This window comes from Notamacropus eugenii, chromosome 6, assembly GCF_028372415.1.
Source record: "Notamacropus eugenii isolate mMacEug1 chromosome 6, mMacEug1.pri_v2, whole genome shotgun sequence".
Lineage (NCBI taxonomy): Eukaryota > Metazoa > Chordata > Mammalia > Diprotodontia > Macropodidae > Notamacropus > Notamacropus eugenii.
In genome coordinates this window covers 331,679,481-331,703,554 of record NC_092877.1, presented here as the reverse complement: position 1 = coordinate 331,703,554, position 24,074 = coordinate 331,679,481, and the positions used below count along the sequence as shown (strand labels likewise).

The 24,074-nt window shown below is 38.2% G+C and overlaps 1 protein-coding gene across 1 annotated transcript in view; it reads left to right on the top strand.

Moving 5' to 3' along the window:
- Positions 1-24,074, top strand: part of SLC9A9 (solute carrier family 9 member A9) — a 727,593-nt gene that overhangs the window by 481,942 nt on the left and 221,577 nt on the right. Inside the window, exon 12 of the mRNA XM_072618220.1 lies at positions 3,564-3,717. Coding sequence (XP_072474321.1) covers positions 3,564-3,717 — 154 coding nt within the window. The remainder of the gene's footprint in view (positions 1-3,563; positions 3,718-24,074) is intronic.

Genomic DNA, 24,074 nt, shown 5'->3' with positions numbered 1-24,074 from the left:
GGGAGAACAAATACGTGATTTTAGATATCAGAATAACTTCTGTTCTTTTTAGCATGTTCTTTAAATTATGGCCTGCTGAGGCACAGCTGATTTAGATGTAAGAGGACTATTAAGGCTAGGTTAATATAATAATAATGACACATTATTGAAGATACTTCAGGAAGATTAACATTTACATACTTGCTATCCATTGAGAGCTCCAATATGAGCTCGTCTTTAACATAAATAACTGTTTCATTCAATGTTAGCAATATTACTCTATTTCTACCTTCCCTTGAATACCCAGAATCCCAAAGCAAAATAGAAATATTAACTGTCACATCTCCTAATATTCCTATTATGGAGGACTGCCAGATTAACAACAATCCCTGAAGGAGATATGGAGAGCTAACTCATGATCTACTCTTCTCAGATCAGAGCAGTTTGTTGAGACTTAAACGTCTCCCTCCAGTCCTTCTTCCAAAGCTGCCTAAGTGTTATCCCTAAAGCTCAAATCTAAACGTTTCACTCCCCTGTCTAAGATACATCAATGGCTCCCACTTGCCTCTAGGATAAAACACAAACCTCTCTGTTTGACTCATTAAAGTCTCTTACAACTTAGATCCTACAGATTTTTCCAGACTTACTTAATAAATATTAATCTCCTTGGAAGCAACTCTCTAAAACTATAACTTACAGAATTGGTGTTGATCTGCTTTGATAGAGGGAGTTTCTTTGTCAGAAGTTTTTTATACTGATGAAATCACAAGAATTATCCAATTTTTAAAAATCCCCTCCATGCTGGCTCAGCTAAGGTCTTTACCATTCCTCATATATGACAGTGCCTCTCCCATTTTCATGCTTCTGAATCATGACTGGGATGCACTCCCCAAAATTCCATCTGTTAATGAATGCCATTTGCTTTCTTCAGAGAGAACTGTAAGAATAAATTAATATTTTGCAAGACCCTTTGATGAAATGTATCATGGAACTATGAGGTCTTGGTGATGTTATCTGGTATCCCTGGTTGTTAGTAGCCATCTTCATCTCTGGTGATGAAATACCCACATTGTGACCTCAAATATCCAGGAACTCTGATAGACAAAAATTTTTTATTAATAACTGGTCCAAATGTCACCTTCCATATCTTTAAGCATTTCCTTTTCAGGTAAGAAAACTCAGAGCAATTTCCTTCCTCCATTTTTCCCTGGAGGTAATTTGTAAATAGGGGTTACGTTCCTCCGTCTTTTGGAAGCTTTTCCCTCATCAGATTACATTAAATATTACTTGTTTAACCCTCTGAATCTTTCTCTTCATTTACATAATTCCCACTAAAGAGAAATGAACCTCTTGTATTCTCTAAATGTGGCATAAAAATATTAATTCTTTTTTATTTCAGAACTCTTATGTTATCTCTCATTTTTTATTTGGTACATGTACATTTGTAAAATACTGCAAATAAAAAATGAAGAAATGGATACTTATAGGCCTAATTTTTACAGCTTACTCTTGAGACAAACAATTTACCCCACGTCTCACAAGGGGAATTAACCAAATTCTAATAAAAGTGGGATTCAAGTACCTTATTTTACAAGAATAAATTGACATTTGTTGCTTCATTTTTCTGTCACTGTATACTTTTAGTTTCCTAATCTTTATAGATGAGGAAATGACAAAGGTAGGGGCAGCTTGGTGGTGCAGTAGATAGTGCTTCAGGCCTGGAGTCAAAAAGACATTAGTTCAAATCCAGCCTCAGACGTTTGCTAGCCGTGGGACCCTGGGTTAGCCACTTCACCCTATTTGCCTCAGTTTCCTCTTCTGTAAAATGAGTTGGAAAAGCAAATGGCAAACCATTCCAGTATCTTTGCCAAGAAAACCCCAAATGGGATCACAGAGAGTCAGACACAACATAACAACACGAACAGCTGAACAAAAACATGACAAAGATGAGAAGTGATAGAAATAGTTTTGAAGGGGCTATGGAAAGACAGGCACACAAATAGACTGTGGAAGCAAATTCTGGAAGCTTTGCTTCTTTCCAGTTAAATATATTGGACATCACTTTTCTAACCCTCTGGATTGTTCTCTATATGTGAACTGGTCCAATAATTTTTCTAGGAAAGTCACAGAACTGTTCAACTTCTTAGACTCAGCAGTCGCATATAGTCCCCAAAGAAGTCAAACACATAGAAATATTTCATATATATAATACTATTTTTAACAGAAATTTTGTAGTAAGAAAAAGAAATTAGTAAAAAGTGGGTGTCTATTGGCTGGAGAAATGAAGAGTAAGTTGTACCACAAGAATGTAAAGAAATCTCATGCCAAATACAAGGCACTCAGAAACACATGGGAAGATTGGTATGAACTGATGCAGAGAGAAGGCAGTAAGTACGACGCGGAAAATAGTGTCAATATTGTGAGTCTGTGTTTTAGGGTATAAGCAGTACCGCTCAGGCCCTCTCAGGAACAACCAATCCCTAGCCCTCTGGCTTATGTTCTTAGAAGTGATCTTTCTCCAGGTTCAAAGGAAATCAATCTAGTATTCCGGGATATTCTCAAAAATTACCAGAAGTGCAAAAATCCTTTCTCCGATCCATTCAGCTTCTGCCCCAGAAAAATACTAGGAAAATCTTTTTTTCCCAGAGGCCTACTCCTCCTCTCTCAATCTCACCCCAAAGTGCATAAAACTTAGCCAAATATTACCATTAATGATCACGTAATTTATAATAAATATCAGGTAATTTCAAACATATTTAAGCAAAGTGTAGAAGATTATAATGGAACTTAAAGCCAAAGTCACCTTTCGGCTCTGAGAAAATAGGGGAAAGGAAAGAGACTACCATAACTACTAGTCTAGTCTGGTCTCAGAGCATGAATCTTCATTTTCATTAATGTGTGAATTGAGATGATAATTGTAAAGCACTTAACACAGTACCTTGCATGTTTTTGTCATTCAGTCATGAACAAATGGGATTTTCTTGGCAAAGATATTGGAGTGGTTTGCCATTTCCTTCTCTACTGTGTCCCCATTTTACAGATAAGGAACTGAGACAAACTGAGTTAAGTGACTTGCCTGAGGTCACAGAGCTAGTAAAAGTCTGAGACCAGATTTGAACTCCAGAAAGGCCAGTGCTCTATCCACTGTGGCACATGGCTGCCCCCTGTCTTACACATAGTAAAGTGCTATATAAAAAGGTAACTCTTGTTAAAGTAACAGAAGCCACTTTAATTTGAAACCTTAAAAAGATAGCTCTTTAAAATGACACTTGAGGGCATAGTTCATCATGGTGGTTTGAATGCAAAGGTATCTTTCATTTAGCAAGTTAAATTCTCAAAGGTGTGAAAAAATATTCAGAGGATTGACCACTTGATGTGTATGCATTGATGCAGTAACTAAATGCCATTTTTACAAAACTAAAAATGTTCGGCTGTCCAAAGACATCGCATATCATGAGATCAGAAGTCTTTACTGTTTTATTACACAGGTTTTGGCTTGCAGATTTCAACATGGAAGCCATCCCCATAAAGGGAGGTGAGAGTGGACTGATGGACTTCTCTTGTCTGATTTTTTCCCTTTGAAGGTCTACGGGGAGCAATAGCATTTGCCTTAGCTATTCGAGACACCGAATCTGAGCCCAAACAAATGATGTTCACAACCACTCTACTCATCGTTTTCTTCACAGTCTGGGTATTTGGGGGAGGAACCACACCAATGCTGACCTGGCTTCAAATCAGGTAAGTGTCAACTTTGCACAAAAGAAAATATTGTTCTGTCGTCTACCATAAAAGAGGTGGTACTATGGATGGACATTGAGAAGACCATAATACCAGTAAATGGGCATTGGGCTCAAGGGAAAAGTCAATGTTGTTTTTCTATTGAGTGAGAAATGGTAGATGGGAACCTCAGATATACCTGATATGATTTCTCAGGTTGTCTATTTTTTAAGGACCCAGACAACCCTGGGCTGAGGGCCAGGAAGTAGAGGGCAGTGGAGTTCTCCAAAGAGCATGGTATCCTTACCATGAATGAATCAGTGAGACCAACTTGGGAGATACATTATGAGGTAGTATCTCTGAACAAATGGGCCCCAGATGTAGTAGGAGAATAATAGAATATTATTCTGGGGCTAAATTTCCTAAGCATTAACCATAAATTTCTTTAGAGCAAAGAGAATGTCCAGAAATTCCAGAAATGATATTAGGTGTGTAGGAGATGTTCAATAGATATTGACTGGTTGACTGATTGGCCACAAGGACTTTTTAGTGACTGAGTCAGAGGTTCTTAGCTTGGGATGCATGAGCTAGTGGTTTTAAATAAAAATTGGTAACTATTTCAATATAATTGGTTTCTTTATAATTCTATATATTTTATTTTATATATTTAAAAATATTGTTCTAAGAAGGGATCCATAGGCTTTACCAGACTGCACAAAGGCTCCATGACACAAAAAAAGTTAAAAACACATGGACGTGGTTGTCAGTTTTTCATAGGTAAGGTCAATGGCAAAAATGAGACATCTTCATTCCAGGAAAAATGGAGCATATGGACTTTTGTCCAGTCCCTCCAATAAATAGTCAAGAGTAATTTTCTTTTGAATGAACTGCAAACTATGCTATCTATTTCATTAAACTGAGTGACTTGTTTTAGCAAATAAGTTTTCTGGGTGCCAAGTGCAAGGAGACAATCATCTATTTATAACCCTTTAGTTTTTGTCACTTTGTCAATGGATGTGTTTTATTTTGACACAATACATACTTCCCAACAAACACAGCCCCTTACAAGCAATATGCCTCAAGAACAGTGAAACAAAGCCTCCTCATAGCATGATTGTGCCTGAACATACATGTCACTCTGCACGTTTGTAGCTTCTCACTTGCTAATGGAAAGGAAAGATGTGTGAGTTACCTTTGAGAATATGATACCCACAGTGTCCATTGCTTCATATGCATGTCACTCTCAGCAAATCACTTCAACCAATATTCTTTTAGCATTTTGCTTCATGCTTAGAGAAGGGTACAGAACTGAAAAGCAGCAGTGTTTGGCTCCAAGAAACTTACAATCTTTTATAATAAGGAGATACTTCAGCTCTATGCACAATCTTTACTAAAGGTAGAACAGGAAAGAGGAAAGATCCAGATAAAGTGCTTTAAAAAAATGTGACAAAAGAAAGATCACTTTTCAACATGAAAGGGTAACACCTGATCTGGGCACTGAAGGCAGGGTAGGATTTCAGTGGGTGGACATGTGGAGGAGATGCAATCTGAAAGGAATAACAGGCATGGGCATGGCCCATACAAATGTGTAGAGGTAGGAGAGTATAGAGTGAGATAAATAAGTAGCTGGGTTCATTTGTTTAGAATATAAACAACATGAAGGCAAATAGTGTGAAATCAGCCTAGAAAGGAATATTGCATTTCTTTCCCTGAAAACCTCTCAATCTCATCTTATGAAATAGGACCTGAGAAAAAGAGTGTTTCTACATCCCAAACCAATAGAACCTTAAGGTCTTAGGAGATCTATTCCTTCCCATTCCTTTCACTTTTAAAATTAGTATATTTTGGTTTTATATCATCTTCATTTCAAAGTACATATCATCCTCTTTCCAATGGCTCTCCTTGAAAGAAAAAAATTTTCAAAGAGGAAAAAATCAGTCCAATAAATTAACCAACACCATATAAATAATGTTCCACACTCATAATATGTTGAAGCAGCTCACTGGCCCAGTGGATGGCACACTGGGTCAGGAACACCTGAGTTCAAAAATGGCCTCAGACACTTATTAGCTGTGTGGCCCTGGGCAAGTCACTCAACTCTTTGCTTCAGTTTCCTCATCTGCAAAATGAGCTGGAGAAGGAAATGGCAGACCACTCCAGTATCTTTGCAAGAAAACCCTAAATAGGATCATGAAGAGTCAGACACATCTGAAATGACTGAACAACAACAAAATACAATAGTTATTGATTGGGAACATGGTAGCCTAGTGGTAGCTGGCTTAAATGCAGAAGAAAACTTCTTTCTTTCCTTCATTACCTCTCTTGTGAGCGTTTGTAGAGAGGTATGTTACTGTAAACAAGCTTAGTTTTACATTTATACATGTACTATGTTTGCATTCATACATGTAGACATGTATAACTGTTAGCATTCCCTGTTATAAAATCTTGGTTCTATATCCCTGTTAGCATTCCTGGTTATAAAACACTTGTCTTGAGATCATTTTCTTTGGTCCTATTTGTTAATCTTTGGTACCTACTATTCTCTGCTCCAGTTTGTGGTCTACTAAGTGCATGATGAAATCACTGGATTTGAAGTCAGTGGACCTGGGTTCAAATCCTGACCTTGCTGCTTACTAAATATGGGACCTCAAGCACTTCATTGTCCCTCTCTGACTAAGCCTCACTTTCCTCATCTGTAAAATTAAGTGTTTGGACTAACTGGTCTCAGAGGTTCCTTTAAGCTCCAACATATGGAAATTTCAACCTTGAGTATCCTTCCAATTCAATACTCAATGAACAATTATTAAGTATCTATTATGTATGCATAAATAATTATGCTGATCTCTGGGATGGATACTAAGGTAAGCAAGATGTAGGCCCTGGGCTCAGTGGGAGGATATGCCATAAGGAAAATCGTTCACAAACATCCTAAATCTCCCCAAGTTCAGGATTCCTCCTTACTGGTGCTAATAGGAATATAGTATAGCCTTGCTCTAGTTACAACTATCCCAACTGCCCTGTAGCTTCCCTTCTATGAACCCTTTCATGGAGCCATGGAGACTCCCCAAGACTTTTTCAGGGAGTCCACAAAGTCACAACTTTTTTTGCAATAATGCAAAAATGTTTTGATTTCTAATATAGTGAATATCAATAGATATAACCATGATAAACAAAAAATTTTGGAGGTCCTCAGTTTTTAAAAGTGTTAAAGGGGCTTAAGACCAAAAACTTTGAGAACCCGTGGGCTAGCTCAGTTATAAGCCTGTTCAAGGCATAGCTTCAGCTGCGATGTAGGAAGCACTAATGATTGCTCTCTGCCGCATTCTACCCTATCTACCCATCTTTATTTTTCCCTTTCTCTCTCCCTTTCCTTTCTCACTCCCACCTTCTTTCTTCTTTGACCTTCTGGCTCTTTTTTTCTTTTTCTTTTCTCTTTTTTCTTCCTCTTCCACCTCTGCCTTAATCTTGCTACCTGCTACTCTTGGCCCTGCTCATTCCCACCCATAGCATTCAGGGCTAATAAGGCTACTGACCTCCCCAGCATTAGAAGTCATTTTTGATGAATTAATTGAAAGGTCTCTCATGTAGGACAGAGTGAAAAGACTGCAGTACTCAAAACTGACTGCACATATAGCTTTCTCTCCACTTCAAAAGCCTGCTACTTTAACTTAAGCAGAGATTCCATTCCTAGAACAGTAATTCTCTTTTTGCCAGTGTCCCATATTTTCTTGGAGGTGCTCATAGATAGATTGATATCATTGTGATTTTCTTCCAGTTTTTCTGAATCCTGGAGTTAACCTTTAGAATCTGGAATTTCCAGAGATATTCCTTCTTCTATCTTAAAATAAACTTTTTTCATATCAATGGATCTCTTCTGATCTTCGGGCCCCTGTCCTAGTTTTCTAGGGATTCACTCATTTCTTCATTCAGAACACATTTTGTGAGGCCTAATAGGTGTTATGGAGAATACAAAAAACTAGAAAAGAAACTGAAAGTCCTGGCACGTTCCAGTTCACTCAACTTTGGCATTCCATCGGTGAAGGGGAGATCCTATTTCATTCTGCACCCTTCGCTAATTCCCACCATTACAAGTCATATTATGGAGTAACATTCCAAAAAAGACCCATATCCCAATAGTATTAAGGGTTCAATAATGGTTTTCCCTCCAATCCAGACTGATGATTTCTCTAATAGGTATAATGCTTTACATGGAAATGTTGCATCATGCAAATCAGCAATGTTTCTGTAACTCTTGATAGATACAGTAGGATATAATAACCATTTATTAAGCATCTACTTTGTACCAGGCTTCAAGTTAAGCATGGGGATACAAATATGAAAAAGAAAGATGATCCCTGCCCTCAATGAGCTTACAGCCTAGAGAGGAAAGACAATACAGCAAAGGAAACTGAAAGGGGGTGAGGGAATAGTGCCAGAGAGTGCTCAGCACAGCATGAAGAACATAGAGAAGGCAGAGATGGGGAACAGCAGCATTTATTAAACCCTTATCATGTGCCAGGTGCTGTGCTAAGTGCTTTACAAATATTTGATCAGGATAGGGACTGGACCCCTGATTTCATTGGCACCCTAATGAGGAAACTCTCCACCAGTGCAAGTTGGCACCTATCTGCAAATTTTAGTCATAGACTGGCCTAGAACACTTAAAAATTAAGTGACTTGTTCAGAGGTCCCATAACCAGTGTGTGTCGGGGGCAGGATTTGAACTCAGGTATTCTTGACTGTAAGTCCAGCTCTATCCACTAGTCAATATCTCCTTGGCCATCTACCTTTCTGGATCTCTCCTTCAATCCTACCCTGTACTGTCTTGGATTATGCTTCTCTGCACACACAGTTACATCCATTGAATACATGAAAAGCTCATTGAGTGTGAGAGTGTTATTCTTATCATCTTTTTGCCTTTAGCACTTAGTACAAAGCAATCAATCAATCAGGTCTTTATTAAGTGTCCACTTTGTCCTGAGTGAGCCCCGTGCTAGGTTCCAGCCAGTCCTGGTGCATAGTTTTATTGAGTTGAAAATAATTTATCCTACTTCAGAAGCTGCAGAATTTCCTTACTACATGAGATGAGGTGGCAAGAGGTTCAGAAATTTGCTGTGGATAACAGAATAAGTAGGACGAAAAAGACAGAAAATCAGAATGCCTGCTTGTGTCAGTGGGTTAGCCCAGAGATGACAGTACATCTCTCCACACTAGAGCATGCAGCTAACTTTCCAGAGCTAAATATATCTGTCACGTTGTATAAAATCTATTCCCTACTCTTGAAGAGATGTGTAAGCATGATAACTCATTCTTGTAATGTTATTTAAACATATATCGAAAACACATTTTTCAAAATGTGATACTTTCCTTTTTAAAAAGCATAGACTCTTTTAGCTGCAGACTAGAGGCAAATGCATTGAAATGAACAAACCAGTTACCATGATCAGGAGGTCTCAAGCACTGAGTGGTTCTGGTCAAGTCCTTTCCTATGCCTAAGCTTCCATTTCCTTCTCTGTAGAGAAGAGTCTGGACAAGATGATCATTTTAGCTCCCTCTTGACCCTACTCCTGATGGCTTTCTACTCCATACCATACCTAGATTTTCAAAAAGAATGGAGCTGCCCTGTCTGATGAGGAAAAAGAGCAGTTTGCTTTCCCCCATCCTTTGCTCCAACCCAAACCACCGTGAATACAAATGGATTTGGTTAAGCACTAGCTGTAATGACTTTCCATCCAGTGGACAAGGAGGTAACCCAAGCAGCGACTCCCACATTCAATGGGAGAAGGCTTCCCCATAAATGTTAGCAAGTAGTCATTAAATTAAGGCAGATCCAGGCCTTCTACTCACAACTTTGTGGGAGGGAGGGAGGTCATAATGCTTTTTAAAGTCAGGAAGTGCTGTGAAGACTGCAGAACAGGGATGATGGGGCTCTGACCACACATAGGTGAGTAAAATCTTCCAATGGTATTTGAATTATTTTCCATGCACATGAATGTGACCTGAGATTGCTTCCACACTGGTTGTTTACCTATATTCTCCTCTGGATGACTGCACAAACTGCATTACACGATTGAGGATTGGTCCCATGTGCACTGTTAGTAAAATAGCAATGCATCCAGGCATTCTTTTTTGGAAAACTTTATGTGCAGCGGATGGACTCATGCATGGAAAAGGAAGAGGTGGAAAAGGCCCAATCCACCAGACCACAATTGACATACATGCCATGAAAATATTGAATTGCCCTTCCAGGAAAATGAAAATGTCTATAACTTACAGGTAATACCATCACTAAGTTGCTGTCACTGAAAAAAATATCTTAAATTGAAATTGATTCAAACATTGAATTTTACCACAGTATATTTATTTGTTTCTTTTACATTTTTATTGATATCGTTTATTTTGACATAACTTTTATTTTTAAATATTTTTCCTCTCTCACCTGAAGAGTCATCATTTATAACAAACAGCAGAGAGAGACAAAGAGAAAGAGACAGAGACACAGAGAGAGAGAGAGAGAGAGACATGGCGGGGGGGGGGGGGGTGGAGGAACAGTTCAGCAAATCCAACCTTATATATGAGAGTTCTACACCCATAGCCCCCACCCACCCATCTAAGGCAAAGGAAAGAAGAAACTTAATTTTTAAAAATTATTTCCCCCCAAGAACCAAGTTTGGCCATTATAATCATACTGCATTCAGTTTTACTTTTGTTGTCACTATTCTTTCCATTTCTGATTGGTTGTGATCATTGGTTACACTGCTCTTCTGGTTCTACTTTCTTCACCTTGTATCAGTTCATATAAGTCTTTCCATGCTTCTCTGTATTCTTCTTATGCATCATTTTTTACATTACTATAATAGTCCATTGTGTTTTTTTAATGACAATTTGCTTATCCATTCTCCAATCATTGGGCAGATACTCTGCAGCTCTTTGTCACTATAAAAAAGATACAGCACTGTACTTAACACAAGGAGATTATCCTCAAATATTTAGCATTTTTTTCAAATTCTGAAAGTATCTGTTTCCTGTGCCCATGTTATGTTGTAAATATATCTACATCTTGGTTAGAAGTAGATGGAAGAAGGTAGACAAGAGAAAGATTACTGCGCGTCTAAAAGTAGGGAAGAAGAGAGAGAAAGAGAGAGAGACAGAGACAGAGAGAGACTAAACTACAGAGAAAGGGAGAGAAACAGGGTGAACATGTTTGAACACATCTATACTGATAAATGTGATAAACTTGGATCAACTGGACACCTTATCATCTCTTCAAGTTCCCCTATGATGGCTTATAATGTTGCCAAATAAAGCAGCAGTTCCATTAAGGCTTTTTAATTCACAGTTTCCCATCATTTCTTCTATATTTAGAGCAAGCTTAGCTTGTTTACAGAGTGATATCTCATTAACAAACCTTCATGTCAGGCTCTCTCCATAAAATACCAGAACATAAGTAAATTGGAGCTTTAATAAAAAAGACATAAATATGAAGGCTAGAAATGGGAGATGGGGAGAAGAGGGGACTGAAATGAAGCCCAGAATACAAATATGTTACTGAATAAAACTATATATTATAGTCTTCATAAGTGGTTCACTTATAGCTTTTTACATCCCCAAGAAACAAGCAGCATATAGGGGAAAATTCACTGGTCTTAGAGTGAAACCATCTGGTTTCAAGTTCCATTTCTTAAATCTATTAACTATGTGATCCTACCTGTGTTATTTTACCTCTCCGAGTTTTTTCATCTGGGACTCATGCTAATAAAATAATAATAATAGAACATACCTCACAAGAATGTTGGGATTAAAAAAAAAACTTAAACCCTAAAATTCTTTGTAAATGTGAGCTTCCTTCTTCACCCTTTTTTTTTTCAATTCTACAAATATTTCTATGTGATACACACTTTGGGTAATACAAAGACCAACATTCTCAAGGTGTCCGTACTCTTATAGGGAAACTGAGGAAAGTAATAAAAACAGATACTTAAACTGGACTTCACAGTTTGTAGTCTTGTGTGCACGTTATCTCATTTGATCCTCTCCAGAGATCTGTGAAAGGGGTGCTTCAAAGTTCATCCCCATCTTACAGATGAAGCAACTGAGGTACGGAGAGGTTTCAACCACCCGTGATCACAGAGCTGCTAAGGATCACAGGCAGATTCAAACCTAAGTCTTCCCTGACTCTAAATCTAACATTCTTTCAACTACTCTAAGGTAAAAAATGTGATATATGCCAAGGAAGTAATATAAACAAAGTGTGTATGAGAACATAGAGAATGAAGAAATTACCTCCAGCTTGTGGAAATCAGGCAAGGCTTCATGGAGGAGGTAACATTTGATCTGGGCCTTGGAGGATGGGGAGGATTTTATCAAGGAAGGGGCAGACATTTCAAATAGTAGGAAAACCATGAGCCACACTTGAAATTTTCTCCTAAACTCTTAGGAACACACTTGAATTGTTCTTCCCCTCTGTGAAATGTGTTCAAACAGCTACTGCACCATTCTACAAAAGATCTTGTGTGCATCAAAAATTGAAGGTGATATAAAATGTTGATTGGCATTTTCATTACTTAAAATAGTTATTTCTATACCAGAAGAAACTCAGAAATATTTTTATGTGAGAAGCAGCTTTCTCTTTGATTGATTTGTACTATACCTTATTTAAAAGATTTGTCTTATTTTTTTTCAACACCTCATATTCAGTGTCTACTGTGCGCAAAGCACCATAGTTCTAAGAATAAAAAGACAAAAATAAAATAGTGTCTACCCTCAGGGAGTTTACATTTTGGTCAGGAAGGGGTAGACAGCATGTACATCAAGTCAATCCAACACAAATACCAAATACAAATTGATTTTGATGGGGGGAGTGAGAAGTTTCCACTAACAACTTTTTTTTTAAAATTTCAACTTTAAAAAGAATGCAGGATTTGAATTAAAATATAAACCTTCACCTCCCAAATTTCTGAGGAAATATCAAGACAATCTCCAACATTAGTTGGGAGGTTTTCATGTAAAAGCAAACATAATAGCTCCTTGATTAGAATCAGGATTTCCTCTGGATGCAACATTCTCCTGCTGAACTCATTAATACTCTGGAGTGAGGAAAACCCAACCCCCCCTGTCTCTGAGGATTATTAGCTGTGCTGTTATCCAGGAAACAAAAGAGATCAAAGGTGTCAGGCTGTGTCTCACTGAGATGATATCCAGTAAACAGGATTATCTACAAAGCTATTATACACCTGGGCAAACAGACCTGAAAACACGAGGTCCTCTAGAGACTATTGGAGCAAAGCTCAATGCCAGCTAATTTACTAACCTGGATACTAACCTGAAGTGTATCCTACAGAGCTAATTAACATTGCGCATTAAGAACCAAAGGAAATAGTACTGAGTTACCAGTATTTCCATACTGAGTCACTTTTCCCACCAAAAAGGATGTCTGTGTCTTGGCTTGCCAGGGATGCTGGTCTTCTTTGAAGAGGTCATTTGTACATTACAGGGATTGGCAGCTTTTCCATTTCAGGCCCAGATAAGAACTCCAGGCCCAGGGCACAGGAAAGCATATTCATCACAAAGGAAATTGTGTTCAGCCAGATTGCTCTCTTGATTTCCCAATTTGCCCCCCTAAACACTTAAACTCTTCTTAACCACCAAAATAAATTAGTTTGTCAATGAACTTTGTACTATCTTTATTTGGGATTGAAGCTTTTGTATAAGGAAGTCAGTTATTTTTAAAGAAAACTCTTTACAAATTATGTAAATCTGTGTTAACTTAAATGCATAGCTCTTTGGGAGTAGCCCTACTAAGATGGGCATAAGTACCCCAAAATAGAACCTCTGTCAATTTTTCTGCAAACCCAAGAAGCATCATGGGATTGTAAAAACAAACAAGCTTGAAACTGGAGTTCTGGTTTTAAATCCTTACTTGACTCTTCTATTCATATGTGACCTTGACCGAAGTCCCTTTAACTTCTCTGGACCTTACCTATAAAGTGAGGGGAATGGTCTTCGTGGCTTCTATCGAACGTCCCTCCTACCCATAAACAGATCTGCCCTGGTTCCCATGCTCCCTTCAGTGCTTTCCAGATTAGAGTACCCGATTACAGATTGCAGATCTTACTTGTGTGACCTACCTTGGACAAATCATTTCACCTCTGGGTCTCACTTTTCTTATCTGTGCAGTGAGAGAGATACACTAGATGAACTCTGAGCTCTATAGTCTAGGAGTGTGTCAGATTCCCACTGACTCCAACAGAAATTGAGAGACCTTTTATCTCTGGAATAAAATACCAAAGCCTCTGTGACATTTAAAGACTCTCAGCTTGGCTCCAGCCTACCTTCTAAGTAGATTACTCATTAGTTCCCCACATTTACTCTGCCTTCCAACCAATCTTGCTTATTTATTATTTCCTATGTAAGACACTCCATATTCCACCTCCCATTTCCATGTCATTGCATGACTCATGTTTCATACCTCAAGTATATAAAATGCCTTCCCTCTTCACTTCTGCCTCCTCTTAATGCCCCACCCCCTTGTATGTGCATGTGCATGTGCGTGTGTGTGTGTGTGTGTGTGTGTGTACACTTACTGTGTGATTCTAGGCAAGTCCCTTAACCCTCTTTGCCTCAGTTTCCTCATCTGTAAAATGAGGTAGAAAAGGAAATGCCAAACCATTCCAGTATCTTTGTCAAGAAAACCCCAAATGGGGTCACAGAGTCAGACATGACTGAAATGACTGAACAACAACATATGTCTATACATATGTGTACATATAAATATGTACACATATGTATACGCAGACGCATATTCTGTGGAAAACAATGTTGTTGATAGAGTTGTGAACTGATTCAGCTGTTCTGGAGAACAATTTATGACTGTACCCAAAGGCCTATAAAATTGCGCATACCCTTTGACCCAGCAATACCACTGCTAGGTCCTGAACAGAGATCATAAAAATGGGAAAAGGACCCACATGTATAAAAATATATATGACTCTTTTATAGCAACTTGTATATGTATATGTATGTATATATGCATATACATCAATTGTTTATATATAAAGATATGAGCATAATTATATTACTAAATATAATTATAATAGGAGTCTTGGTTATATTAATATGCATAAATTATAAAATATATAAATTAAATATATTAATATAATTTACTTAGATATATATTAGTATAAGTATAATACTATAAATAAGTAAATTCAATATATGTGATTTACATATCTATGTGGATGTTGTTTCCTCCAGAAGAATGAAAGTCTATCAATCAATGTGTGTATATATGTATGTATGGGTGTATGTAAGTATGTACATGTGTTTGTATGTACATAGATATACATACATGGGGGTGGGGTGGATAGGTATATTTGTATATGTATGTGTGTATGCATAATTTATTTATGTGAATATTGTTTTCCTCAGAAGAATATAAATTCTTTGAAGGAAGGACCTGATTCATTTATGTATTTGTGTGCCAAGCACTGAGCGTAGCACTTGTTATGCGCTTTTAATAAGAGCTTCTTAAATAAATAAACTTAAAGAGTAACTTTGAGCCTGTAGGAGATACATGTTCTTTTTTTCTTTAAAACAAATCACTGGTTCCTTTCCCTATATCTGCCCATGGCCAATGATTTCTATTGCTTCAGGATGCTCTCTTAAAGGTCTCTTCTAGCATTAAAAATGAATTATCTTAAATATAAAGAAGAGGCTCCTTAGAGATAGAGCCATAACTAATGTAGGGTGACTGGTACTTTGCCCCAGAGTGCAGATATTTGGGATAAGCACTTTCTCCTCATGGTAAGTCTAGTGTCCCATCAATGTGGCACCCCTCTCCTGAGGCCTGTCTTTCCTCTAGCTCCTGTGGCAATTTTTAACTAACAACAGCACCACAGTCTCTGGGAATTGATTAGGTCTATTACCCATATCTGACACGCAGCATTCAATCCAGAACTGATCTCAGAACAACGGCACTGTCTCAGAACAACCGCTTCCTCAGCTAGATGGTCTTTTGTGCTGCTGTTTCTCATCCTACTCCACTTTAATCCACCCTGATTGGATTGGATTTTTGCCCCACGTAAAGAAATTTCTCGCTTTACTCAGATTAGAGGATAGAGATAGATGGTATAGATATGTAGATCTGATGACATACATATATTTATACAAATACATATACGTGTATATCTATGTATATATGTGTATGTATATACACACAGATACACATGCATATATCCCTTTCCTTCCCCAATCTACACTGTAGCAGCTCCTTTTTCTCTTCAAAATACTCCTTCCCCTATCTAGCCATTTTTACATGCTGACTGATTGACTCTTATACTTCAGTATAAATGCTTTGCCTAGTGTTGGCAGCATTTTGGATAGTAGTTCATATTTTCATACTGTACCCATCTGCCCAAATTTCTTTATTTATACCCTGGAAAGCATCCCTAGTTCTCCTACATTATCTCTACTACTAGTTATAAAAAAAAAGTTTCTTACAACAAAATGTGTCCCTGGAATGCATCATCTGTGTTAGTAGGAACCTTCTGGTATTTATTAATAGGATAAAATCCTAGTCAAAAGCAAAGTTAAATAGAGCTTCTATTCCCGAGACAAGTAACAAAGATGATCTATAGCACACCACACAATGAGAATATGCCATTTAAGCAGCAAAAAAGGAGAAACATAATTAGATTCGGAGCCAACTGTAGCATTGGTTTATTTTGGTTCTCAAAAGTTTTATGCCTTTTTAATAGGAATCATAATAGTTAACATGCCAAGTAAAGCACATGAATATTTTTTATGTTTGCACATTTATAAGTGTTTACACAAACCTGTGTAAGGTATAATATAATCCACATAAGGGCACCTCATGAAATGTTATTTCGTAACACCATCGCTGATATATTATAGCTATACAGTCACCAAGTTATACTGTAACCTCCTCATTAATAACCATTTCCATCATGGAGCTAACAGCCATGCCAGAATGTCATCAGGGCTAAAATCATGTTTTCATAAAACTGATTAGTAATATTAATTGGGAGATAGGCCTGTCTATAAGGAGACACACGTTTCTATTTCAGTTGTCAGGACAGGAAATTTTTACATCTATTATCTTGTCAAATTAACTTGTATCCTTGAGAAAGAAGTGGAGGACCGAGGGAAAGAATACAGCCTCTTGGGTCTCTTGATACCTGAAATGTACTTCACACTAATTTTTCATAAGCATCAGAATAAGTACATCTTTTTTTTCTTATTCAAGGAATATCCTAACAAATATTATATTACAAATATTATCAAGTAAGGAAAATATTTGTAAAGTATTTAGCACAGTGCTTGGCACGTAGTAGGCACTCAATAAATAAATGCTTATTTCCTCCCCCATCCCAAAAAAATGAGATGTAGTGTGTGGTGGATAGAGAGTTGGTCTGGATCCAGGAAGACCTGAGTACAAGTACTATTTCTGACACATATTGACTCTGTTACCATGGGCAAATCTCAACCTCTTGGTGCTCCTGGGCAATGCTCTATGACTATAAATTAAATTACAGAGGAGCTGTTGATTTGCTTGATTGGAGGCAGTTTTCATACTCATAGTTCCTTGTATTAGTGAATTCAAAAATTCATAAAAATATCATAGGAAAAGTTAAAATGGGCATGTGTATATATAAAGTGGTTTTAATTCTTTGTCAATACTGACATGGAACCGGAGGATAGGGGAAGGATGTGGGCAAAGGCAGAGGAAATGTGGCACACATAATGCATCAGTCAACCTCCCTTTCAAAAAGGGGAAACAGACTGGACCAGGGATGGGGAACCTGGCACCTTGAGGCCACATGTGGACGTCTAGGTTCTCAAGTGCAACCCTTTGACCGAATTCAAACTTCACAGAACAAATCCCCTTAATAAAAAGATTTGTTCTGTAAAACTTGGACTTTGTCAAAAGGCCATACCCAAGGATCTAGAAAGCCACATGTGGCCTCCAGGCCCCAGGTTCCTCATCCCTGCTAGATTGTAAGTATGGCAGAACATTTTGGTATAGGTGTCTGCCATTTTTGATTAATTTACCTGAGGAGTTGGTGACTTTTTCCCCAAATGATAAAGTTTAATAATTTATCCACTTGAGGATGAAGCAGGAAAAAACATCAATCAAATCAGACTATCCAAAAGTTCTCATTTGTTATTCTACAAAATGGACAGCTGAGCTAATTTTCACCAATGATAATATATAAACATTTTATGAGGAGCTCCTTTAAAAAATTTTTACATTCAAAATTGAAACCTTGGCAAGCAAACAAAAAAATAATAACCCCCACATAATTTGTTTAGTTCATTATCCTTTTCTGTCTGACCCTGCCCACGCATGAGAACAGGGACAGAGAATTCAATGGGATGGCTTTGAGAATTCAGGCTAAGGCATCTTGGAGGTATGTGGTACCAAGTCAGAATGGAGCAGAATCTGGAGCTTGCCTGTATCCAATAGGTCATCGGGAGATCAGTCAAAACAGAGTCCAAAAGGTCCATAGCTATATGGACCTTTTATATATATTCCATGCTAGGAAAGCAAGTTAGTGAGCTAAAAAATCTGGAGTCATGGATCACAACTGTAAATCAATAAGACAGGAAACAAGACAGGTCAGGAAAGGGAGTCTAGAGCAGGCACAAGGAGGCTCCTGAGATGCATGGTACTCACATTTCTGGGTGCTTTCAAGTGAGGGTACAGAAAGTCAGTACCATCTCTGTGATCTCCTTGATCCAGTTTACTGACACAACGCAATGCGGTGAACCCTTGTTGTTGAGGGAACTGCGGCTGTTAGGACAAGCAGCACATTCCAGGTGCACGCTCAGGCATCTTCCCCTTCCCTCTGCTGAGTATTGATATCTGCTCAGTGAACTTTTCAGATAGATAATCTGGCCTATTTCAAAACTTCATATATCCAGACCATATCAAAGCGTCCAAAATGGATCATGAAATAAAACATGATGGAAAGAAATAGTGTATCCTGATTTTATAAAATAACATTTCACTTTATTTTTGCTTAAAACTTGTTTAGCATGCTCTTTGAAAGAAAGATGTTCTATCAATTCAAGAATTTATTGATTAGACTAGCCCAGTTTAAATATATTATGGCATAGGAACATTGACCAAATGTATTCCAAGCAACATAGTTGTACAGGAAAAGATTGCTTGCTTTCATTACATAGTCTGTTGTCCTTCTCGACACTATTTATTATATTTATGACCACAGACACAGTCATATTATCATACATCTAGGGCTGGAAGCTACCTCAGAGGCCATTTAATCCAACTCTATGAACCTGAACTATGGTTTAAGCAGCTAGGTTGTATGATGTACAGAGCACTGGACTCAGGAAGACAGGAGTTCAAATACTGTCTTGGATATTTACTAACTATGTGACCTTGGGCAAGTCATCAGCCTCAGTTTCCACATCTATAGAATGGAGATAATAATCGCATCTGCCTCATACTTTGAAGATATAATGAAAAATGCAAATTGTTTGGCAAACCTTAAGCATCATATATATACATATGTGTGTTAACTATTACAAAGTAAGCATCAGAGGTAAGATTTGAACCTAGTCCTCTTATTCCAAAGCCAAGTTTTTTTGTCCCTGTACTATGCAATCTCCAGCCACAGTTTATATAAATATTAATATTTTGTTCACAAAAAAAATGTTTCAAAAATTTTCTAGAACACTTTTTAACCTCAAAAAGAAAAAAAACTCAACGTCGCCTTTTGAAGACTCCCAAGCCCAATGAGTAGGCATGGTTTTCACCCAAACATTAGCAGGTAAAGCCTCTTGTGACTTCTTGTTACCCCTTCCTTTCTTCCCAAACCAGGTCCAAAGCCCCACACTCAATGATGAAGCAGGGGAGGGGAAGGATAAATAGAATAAGGGCAACATCCCAAAGATGTCATTGAAGAGGTTAGAGGAAGAAATAGCAGCAGGTTTTCAAGCACACACTGTCCATTAGGCAAAATAAATGAGTCATTTAGTTAGTCAACAAGCACTTATCATGTGCTAGGCTCAGTGCTAAATGCCAGGAATACAAAAACATGGTCCCAGTCCTCTGGGAGCTCATCACATTATTTATTTATTTATTTTTGCTTCACTTCAAAAAAAAAATTAGCCTTCTCTTCCCATCATGAGAGATTTACAATTTGGAATTAATTGGTTAATAATGAAGCTGGATCTACTCATAAAGTTGATGGCTCAAAAGCCTGACTGAGAAAATGCTAATTTAACCCCCAGTTCAACATGGAAGATAAGTTGTAGCAAAGGTGACTTCTGAGACAATCAGCTGGCATATTCCAGGATCTCCTGGGCCCCTCCCACTCTCATGCCATCCCTGACATACAAGGCAGTCTGGAATAGCAGATAAATCATGAATTTGGGGTCAAGAATACCTGGGTTGGGATCCCACCTCAGGACGATCTTAATTATGTGATCTCAGGGTAGTCTCAACCTCTCTGCGCCCTGGTTTGTAAACTCACTTGTAAAAGGCAGATAACTCACCTACCCTTTCCTAGGGAAAATAATGAGCATAAAATGATTTGCAAACCTTATAGTAGCAAATAAATATGAGATATTACATTTGTATTATGATTATTTCGAAAGCAAAATCGCCATGTTTCCTTTAATCAAGTGGAACTTTCAGTCAGTAGCCTATTCAAAAGAGAATTTTCCTGACAAACACAAAAGAAACAAGAAGTTCTAAGAAAACATATCCCACAACAGTGCTGTGGTAGTAGGGATAATTTTTTTTGCTTTTCTTTGACATTTTTTCCCCCTTCTGCCTTCCATCCTCAGCCCAAACATTTGTCCAAATAATTTATTTTCATACCCTGGGCCAGATCATAATCCAACGTAGCTCAATGGGAGAGCAAAGCAAAATGAACACCTAACCCGTTTTCTTTCTCTTTTCAATGAATTTCTCATTGGGCTGGAACTGTATTTTCTGCGTCCCACGGTCCTTGATACAAGTGTTCTCGTCACCTTGTCCAGTGACCACATCTCTTCACTGGTGGGGACTTTCAAGCGGAGCAGTGGCGTCGCTATCATTCACACATCACCAGCAGAATGAAAGAAAAGGAACTGATTGCTGGGAAATTTCCAGGGTGTGTCTCTGTGTCTCTCAGATTCAAATAACAAGAAAATCAGAGCCCCCAAAAGAGAAAAAGGAGTCTGAATATCCAAAAAGAGTGGCAGAATGGTCTTTTTCTGAGGGAACCCCAGCAGTGTGGTCCTGGGTATAAGGGTCTGACTCTGGAATCAAAGTATGTGTGTTCAGGTCTAGCCTGTGATGCTTATTACCTGGGTGAACTCGTAACCTTCATTTTCCTTGTCTATAAATAAATGGGTTGGACTAGATCAGGGGTGGGACTTCAGATGTGACCCTTTGAATCCAAACTAGTCAAAGGGTTGCACCTGAAGACCTGGAGGGCCACATGTGGCTTCAGGGTTCTAGATTCCCCACCCCTGGACTAGATCTCTTCTAGAACCAAACTATGGATGATGCTTAACCAGTAATTTGAGAAAGAAAAATAATACATCCAAAGCAATGCTTATAGGAGAACACACGAGATCTAATTCAGTAAATCCTCTTCCGTTGTATAGTCTTCTGGCATTTAAAGCTCCTCATAGTTTGGGTTCTCCCTTTCTTTCCATTCTTATTACACTTTACTACCCTCTGCACCCTCTGTGGTCCAGCTGTTATGGCCAAGATGCTTCTTCTGACAACACTGAATTCCATCAACCACTTCCATGCCCTTACATTAATGGTTACCCAGAATGTTCGGTCCCTCTCATTTCTATTTTTTAATTTTCCTAAAGTCCTTCAAATCTCACATTCTGTAGGAAGTTTTTTCCTCTCTCTTTCTCACCCCCACCCCACCCCTAGAACACTTTCCCCTCTGAGACTGCCTTTGACATAATTTGTCAAAAATATCTCATTTGTAACTAGTTGTTTGCAGGTTGTCTCCTCCATTAGAATATAAGTTCCTTGAAGGCAGGGGCCCTGAATTTAATCTGTCTTATAGTGACTATTGCGTAGTAAGCACTTAACTAATGCTTGCTCTCTTACTGAATGACACCACCACTTAGAATCAAAGGTCTTAGATCTCAATTAACATCCCTTCTACCAAATTCCCCAAACACACCATTTCCTTGGAGACTTCTGATTGGGGGTGAAGAGGGGATTCATTTTTCCCATAGTACAGAGGAAAAGCAAAGGAAAAGAAGCTGGAAGACCTCCATTCTAAGTCAGGATCTTCCAATAACAAGGTATATGTATGACCTCAGACAAGTCATTCACCCTCTCTAGACTTCAGTTTCCTCATCTATAAAATGAGGAGGTTAGACTTGAGGATCTCTAAGATCTAATATTCTCTGACTCTGGCTCATATACTGTCAAGTGGAGAGCATTTCAGTTCATTTTACAACTAAGTTAGAGTTGACATTTTGAAAAAACCCTCAGATAGGAGATGTGACTTTTGCATCTGACTGGTTGGCTGATACTGTTCAGCAAACTGCAGCATCCTTTGGGGCCTCAGTATCTCTAGTCACAAAATAGCAGTGAGTTCCTCTTCATCCCTACCCACCCATTTTTTTTGTAGTGGGATTCAAGATCCTTGATTCAATTAAATTCAACAAACTTTTGTTAAGCAACTACCATGTGCAAGATTCTATAAGTCAGAAGCAAAATAATCTTTGACCTCTAACGAATCTTCTCTTCCCCTGAGGACGAGCGAGAGCAAGGAAGGACATGATATACACAGATAAATAAATACAAAATATATACAGAGTAAAGTCTACAGAATTTCCAGAGTGTGGGTGGGTTGAGTGGACTGTGGGCTCGGAAAAGGTCTTCTGTAGGCGGCTGTGCTTGGGCTTAGCCTAGAAGGGAGATAGAGATTTCCAAGAGGCTGTAGTTAGGAGGAAGAGGACTCCAGGCATGGAAGACAGCATGATTTGAAGGGGTTATATAAACTGTTATGCAATTGTATCCTAAATAAGGAAACAGGCTGATTTCACTGATAGCTTTGGCCAGTGAAGACTGGAACCTTAGCTTACAATTGGCGGCCCCACATGCGGCCCTGTTTACCCAAGGAAAACCCTTCATATCTGGCAACTTTGACACGTACATAAGTGCCTTGAGGAAGGGATGTTGAACTTTACTTCCCATTTTATTCAAAAATGCCCTGAGCTGCTTGAGTTAGCTCCAAAGTGTTTTCAGGAAATCACTAAAACATCTAGGCATAGCAAACACCCTTTTATGAAACCTCACCTATTGTTTTGACCCTATCAGTGCTAAATACATTTTTTTTAAAAAACACTTTGCTTTAAAAAAAAAAGTCATTATACCACCTACTTCTAGTCAGGAAGTTCTAAACCCTAAGTCATTTCCTACTTTGTTGGGCCAAGGAATGTGTTAGGAGGATGTGTGACTATGGACAGCATGACTCAGACTAAGAACTGTTTCTGTGGAATTTATTTCCTGGCCAAGATTCTTGGAACTCAAGTTGCTCATTGGATTGAGTGGTAGCTTGAGCTATCATAGCTTTTATAGACTTTTTGAGAATAAGTCTATAGTAAAATCAGACTTGAAGATTAGAGCATGGATTCTAGTCCTTAAAATCTGAGTCGCTATTGGGCATTTTGACCACTGAAACGATACAGCCTTTCTCTGATTAGGGGGAACTATGAAGCACATTGTATTATTTTGAAAACTGCAATCTAAAAGGAACTAACCAGGAAAGTTGGATGAAGGAAATGAGAAGGGAACTAGTGCCCTCAGCCTCAGAGGGGTTTTATTGGTTAAGGTCAAGGAAGATATCTACTCTTGACTGTGTCCAGACTGAGGCTGTTTTAGAAATTCTGCAAATGAGCTAGGTTTAGCCTGGTCAGGAAACAGGAAGTTGATGGGATGGATACCTCCAGGGTAGAGGTCTCAAGCAGGAAGGGTCAGTTTAAAAGAGAGAGAGAGAGAGAGAGAGACCTTATAGGGGTGGTACCATGTACATAAAGACTAGACTCAGAGATGGGGATAAAGACATCCATTGGTTTGAAAACTGAGATAACATCTAGCCTGCTAACTCTGAGATGACATTGTACCCCTGACATTCTAGAATTCTGAGTGAATAGGAAAGGACTTCAGCTGCTGCTATCAGAGACATCCCTTTTGCTGATGTTGCCATATCAATCCCTTGTTGCTCAAATCCCTTAGAATTCCCTGTAACTCAGACATCAGGTAGCCAACAATACCACTTGGCATGCACAGGCAATTCAAGAGAATACACAGGAAAATAATAAAATAAAAATATATATTATATATTATATATAAATATATAATA